Source organism: Manduca sexta, chromosome 10, assembly GCF_014839805.1.
Source record: "Manduca sexta isolate Smith_Timp_Sample1 chromosome 10, JHU_Msex_v1.0, whole genome shotgun sequence".
NCBI classification, from domain to species: domain Eukaryota; kingdom Metazoa; phylum Arthropoda; class Insecta; order Lepidoptera; family Sphingidae; genus Manduca; species Manduca sexta.
This window is the reverse complement of record NC_051124.1, coordinates 6,282,624-6,287,440: the sequence shown is the minus strand read 5'-3', so window position 1 is coordinate 6,287,440 and position 4,817 is coordinate 6,282,624. Positions and strand designations below refer to the sequence as shown.

At 31.9% G+C, this 4,817-nt stretch overlaps 1 protein-coding gene across 1 annotated transcript; it reads left to right on the top strand.

The window, feature by feature from the left end:
• The first annotated feature begins 1,010 nt into the window (after positions 1–1,010).
• Positions 1,011–4,815, top strand: LOC115455847 (60S ribosomal protein L11). Its single transcript, XM_030184595.2, has 5 exons — positions 1,011–1,239; positions 1,481–1,633; positions 2,521–2,670; positions 3,500–3,647; positions 4,661–4,815. Exons 1-5 carry the CDS (start codon positions 1,234–1,236, stop codon positions 4,786–4,788), a joined length of 585 nt encoding a protein of 194 aa, XP_030040455.1. The 5' UTR covers positions 1,011–1,233; the 3' UTR covers positions 4,789–4,815.
• Positions 4,816–4,817: the final 2 nt, after the last annotated feature.

Sequence of the window (4,817 nt, the reverse complement as noted above, 5' to 3'; positions counted from 1 at the left end):
ATAAGTAGTACCGAGTATCTACCTACATTATTATTATATTTACCGTCATTGAATTATTTATATTACTTAAGTATTTCAATTATAATATTTCGTTTCTAGTCTTTTACATAAGTTTTCATTCTTGTCATTTCAATACCATTCGTAATACTTGGTAGAAAAACCGAACTCATTTAAGTGTTGCAATATGAAATGTAACTACTGATAAAATAAAATAAAACAAAACAGCCAATAAAAGGTTTTTATGAATCTGAAACTGACTCAGGGGACTTATCCATATTATTATTTGGATTTAGTCTAATGGCGAATTATTCTGAACTCATTATTTTGAGCAATTGGTTAATTGTTTTTGTTTAAAAATCAATTGTATAAGTCATCATTTAATAAGTTACGATCAGTGTCTGAAATATCGTTTTTATTTACTGATATTTTTGAAATCGACACTAAAAAAGAAACTTGAAAACTGGTGTCAACCTTGTAAATTTCGAATGCAGAAATGAGTATGCATCTCGTTCTGTCGCCTTATCCAAGCAATAAGATAATATAGTATCAAAATTATACACGTAGCTATTTTAGCATTGCTTCTAACTTCTAAGGCTTTAATACCTACATACATCGAAATGATACCACAAAAAAAACATTTACCAAATATACGGGAGATTTTGTTTGGCTAATCTCATATTTTTGATATTTAAGGCCTTATTTTTTTTTTCAAACATTTACATATTGATTTTATTATTTGTACCATACCATACCTAAATCATTCATATATTCTAGCACGAGAAGGTAAAAAGAATATTATAAAATAAAATGATGCTTTTATTTACCCTCGACGATTTCCAATAGTAACCATACGAATGCATTATATGTACACGCGGTATATGTATAAATTAGGGTAATGTTATAATCCTAAAACTTGCAACATTAAATTTGCACATTTTAGTTGCCGGCGTTGAAAAAACCGACACGCACTGCGGAATGGTAGTAATATTATTCATTACGTTCTTTTCTTTCATAACCAATACTTGTTTAGTAATTCTGAGGTTTAGGACGATTTTATGAATAGGAGCTATGAGCAGTTTATATTTTACTCTGTCTACGAAAAACCAAACCAATAATAGCAACACTGTATTCATAGATAATAGATGTTTAGTCTGCGCACTAGCGACATTTGACAGTGACATTTGTTATTTACATGTCATAGTTGTTTATGGTTCTTTTTGAAAAGTTGTAGCCATGGCGGTAGGTGTTTCTTTGTATAATTCGAATTTATCCATTTAAATCAGTGTAAAATCTACAATCATTGCTTTGTGTTATAATTTAAATTGTTCTTCATTATGTAGTTTTTACCGCGTCAGGTATATTTACAGTAAAAAGTGAATTTTTGTAAAATTTTATCCCGTATAACCTAATCGTCGTCTTAAAACACAAGTGCAGAAGAAATGTGTTGGTAATTCAAATAAATAAAAAATGTATTTTGCAGCGTGTACCACCGCCCGCGTTGAAGAAAGACAAGAAGGAGAAGAAGGTTCCTAAAGATAAATCTAAAAATGTTATGAGGAATCTTCACATTAGGAAGCTGTGCCTGAACATCTGTGTTGGTGAATCCGGTGACAGACTGACTCGTGCCGCTAAGGTTAGTAAATATAATGTAATTTTTATTCCAAAAATACTGAAAATGGTCCATCTTTATAGGTTATGTTTTATGTATTGTGAAAGACTGTCATTGATTTTGTGATTGTATCTGCGTACTTTCATACAAGAAATGGGTAATTCCAAGATATAAATGATATGATTACTTAGGTCGTGTATTGTTATAAGATCTTCCTTCGATATTAATATATTTTTAGCATCATAAGTCACGATAAACATTCAATGCTATGGTAAACTTTGTGTTATAAACAACACGAGGCAACTAGGTTAAGAGATACATGGCAATTAACATTATATTCGGCTACTTCTAAGGATAAATATTTTTCTGTGGATTCCAAAACATTACAAAGTCATTTATTTAATGGTTAAAACTCTATCTTGTACATGTCCATTTCTCTATTTTGAGCATATGAATACATAGATGATAGTAGTTAAGATTTTGCTAGTATTTTAGTAATAGTTCATTCTCAGTCTGTTGAATGTAAATTGTAATAGACTAGTCATTCTGTTGGTGTGACATTAGGACTGACTGTGTCACAATTTTATTTATCCTGTGGTGTTATTGCTATAAATGTTATAATATAAAATTGATGGCAGGTTAGTGGATGTATATAGTGCAATAATGGAATACAGGAAAGTGTCCTGTGATGTGTAATAGGTATAGCATGAATTGTTCAAGAGATATACGAAATGTGTTTTTCTTTGTAAATTCATGCAACATTAATATTTCTAATTTGCAACTTCTGAGCACTAATACTTTACTGTTCAGAATACTTACGGAAATTACATTTGCTTTTCTTAAATTTGAAATTTGATGAAATGAATGAATGATAACAAAATTTAATTTTTTATTTATATGTGACTTTACAGGTATTGGAACAACTCACTGGCCAGCAGCCTGTATTCTCTAAGGCCAGATACACTGTGCGATCCTTTGGCATTCGTCGTAATGAAAAGATCGCTGTCCATTGCACTGTCCGTGGTGCTAAGGCTGAGGAGATCCTTGAGAGGGGTCTTAAAGTGAGTAATGAATATATTTTACTAATTTTACACATATGTAAACAAGCAACATTATCATCTCTATCTCCTCTGTAGAATGTATTTTTTTACATGTGTCTTAATCATAAATATGAACTACAGGTATAGAAATGAAGTTTCAATCTAAAGTTAAGTATATTGTATTCTAACTATAGCTTTAGCATTTTTATTTAAAGATGGACATGCATTTACCAAGTTCCTGATACATTGTAATTATAACATTAATTATATTGTGTTCTTTTTGTGTCTTATTCTATAAGGATAGTAATGTACATATCAAACAGTGTCCATGTACATGGCAATTACTGTATTTTGTCATAATATACCGTTGCGGCGTCATATTTCACTATATTACTGTATAATCATTATTGCATTTAGTTATTCGAAGTACCATGTATAAATTGGGGATGTTTTTCTACCCTTGCTTATTTTTTAAGTTGGATTTTGTAATCCAAGGTAATTTTATCTAAAATTACCTTGCACTCGCAACACTCAGTAATTCTCAATTTACACATGGAGACACAAAGATCAAATTACATGCTATCATAATGGGTATTGCATGTTGTAAGTAGTTCATATTCACAATCTATAACAGTTAGATAATAGTCTGGAGTGTTTGTTTGTATCAGCTAATCTCTGGGGCTACTAGTTTCAGTGCAAAATTTTCCTTTACAGAAAAGCTGTATTACTGTTATAGAGAACTTTACCATGCTTGAAATAGTTTTTCGTGCAGATGGAGCCTGACATATAAGCCACTAGTCTTTTAAACAGTAAATAAAGTAACCTAATCATATTTTTGTTCTCCTTATAGGTGAGAGAATACGAGTTGCGACGTGACAATTTCTCTGCCACTGGCAACTTTGGTTTCGGTATCCAGGAACACATTGACCTGGGTATCAAATATGACCCTTCCATTGGTATCTATGGTCTTGACTTCTATGTTGTGCTTGGCCGTCCAGGTGAGTTCCATCTTTATATACATTTTTTTTATTTGTTTTCATAAATGTGGATGAATATTATCTGCTATAGATATAATAGATTCCTTATATTACATAAGCACCTTTTGCATATTCAAAATGTTTGACTAAATATTTTAGATCAATCTATTGCAATATCTGCAATGTAGCTATTTCTTGTTTCTTAAACTGTGTGTTGGCTATATAAAAGTAAAAATAAAGATCAAGTCTGTGAATATATCTCACTAGTTTCTATTATTTGTGCTAAATAGAGTATAACATTGCTACCAACAACCCTTGAGGGTTGATGGACAAAGCTGCAAACAAAAACTGGTTGTTGATGTATTTGAGAAAATATAAAAAAAATTGCCATTAAATTATTAATACTTATTATTATTTCCAACTATTCAAGTTACCACTTTCATTCGCGCATTCTACCTCGCAAAAGGAGCGCGCCTGCGGGAGTGCAGCTGGCGCTTGCTTTATTTATTTTACTCTTTTTTTATAGCCTTGACATGAGGCTGTTTTAGATGATTATGCTTTTACCGATATCGGCGGCACGCGCGGCTTGTAGCCAGAGGCTCGCACGGGGCGTACGAATATATTTGCAAGAACGCAATTCCCGAACTTCTTGCTACACAAGTATTAGTTAGATTTCAAAGGTATCCGTTAACGCTTCAAGTACGCGACGTAGCTACGCTAAGGGTTGTTGCGTTACTAGTGTCTTGACTCGATATAGCGCCATTCGGGTACGCTGCCTACGCGTACGATTTGATTAGCCTCAAGTTTGCTAATGGCTATTATGCACATTTGTTCAGGAGTGTAAATATCTATAATATATTCACTCTGTAAATTATGTGCTAAATAAAAGAACACTCTTTAAAAGAATATATAAATATTACGAAATATTCTTTTTTAGATAGTGAACATTCAAATTTTAATAATTTGAATATTCAAAATAAAAATATGTATCCTGTAAGTGAGCTATTTGTAAATGAATACCATATTATTTACAGGTTTCAACGTAGCGCACAGAAGACGTAAGACCGGAAAGGTCGGATTCCCACACCGCCTGACGAAGGAAGATGCCATGAAGTGGTTCCAACAGAAATACGATGGTATCATCCTCAACAGCAAAAAGTAAAAATAAATAATTAAGTCTTATTGGGTTTT

What these genes read in the sequence shown, in the direction of transcription:
- LOC115455847 (XM_030184595.2), top strand. An exon ending in GACTGACTCGTGCCGCTAAG is followed by an intron (nt 1,634 to 2,520) that starts GTTAGTAAATAT and finishes GTGACTTTACAG; the next exon opens with GTATTGGAACAACTCACTGG. An exon ending in TCCTTGAGAGGGGTCTTAAA is followed by an intron (nt 2,671 to 3,499) that starts GTGAGTAATGAA and finishes TTCTCCTTATAG; the next exon opens with GTGAGAGAATACGAGTTGCG.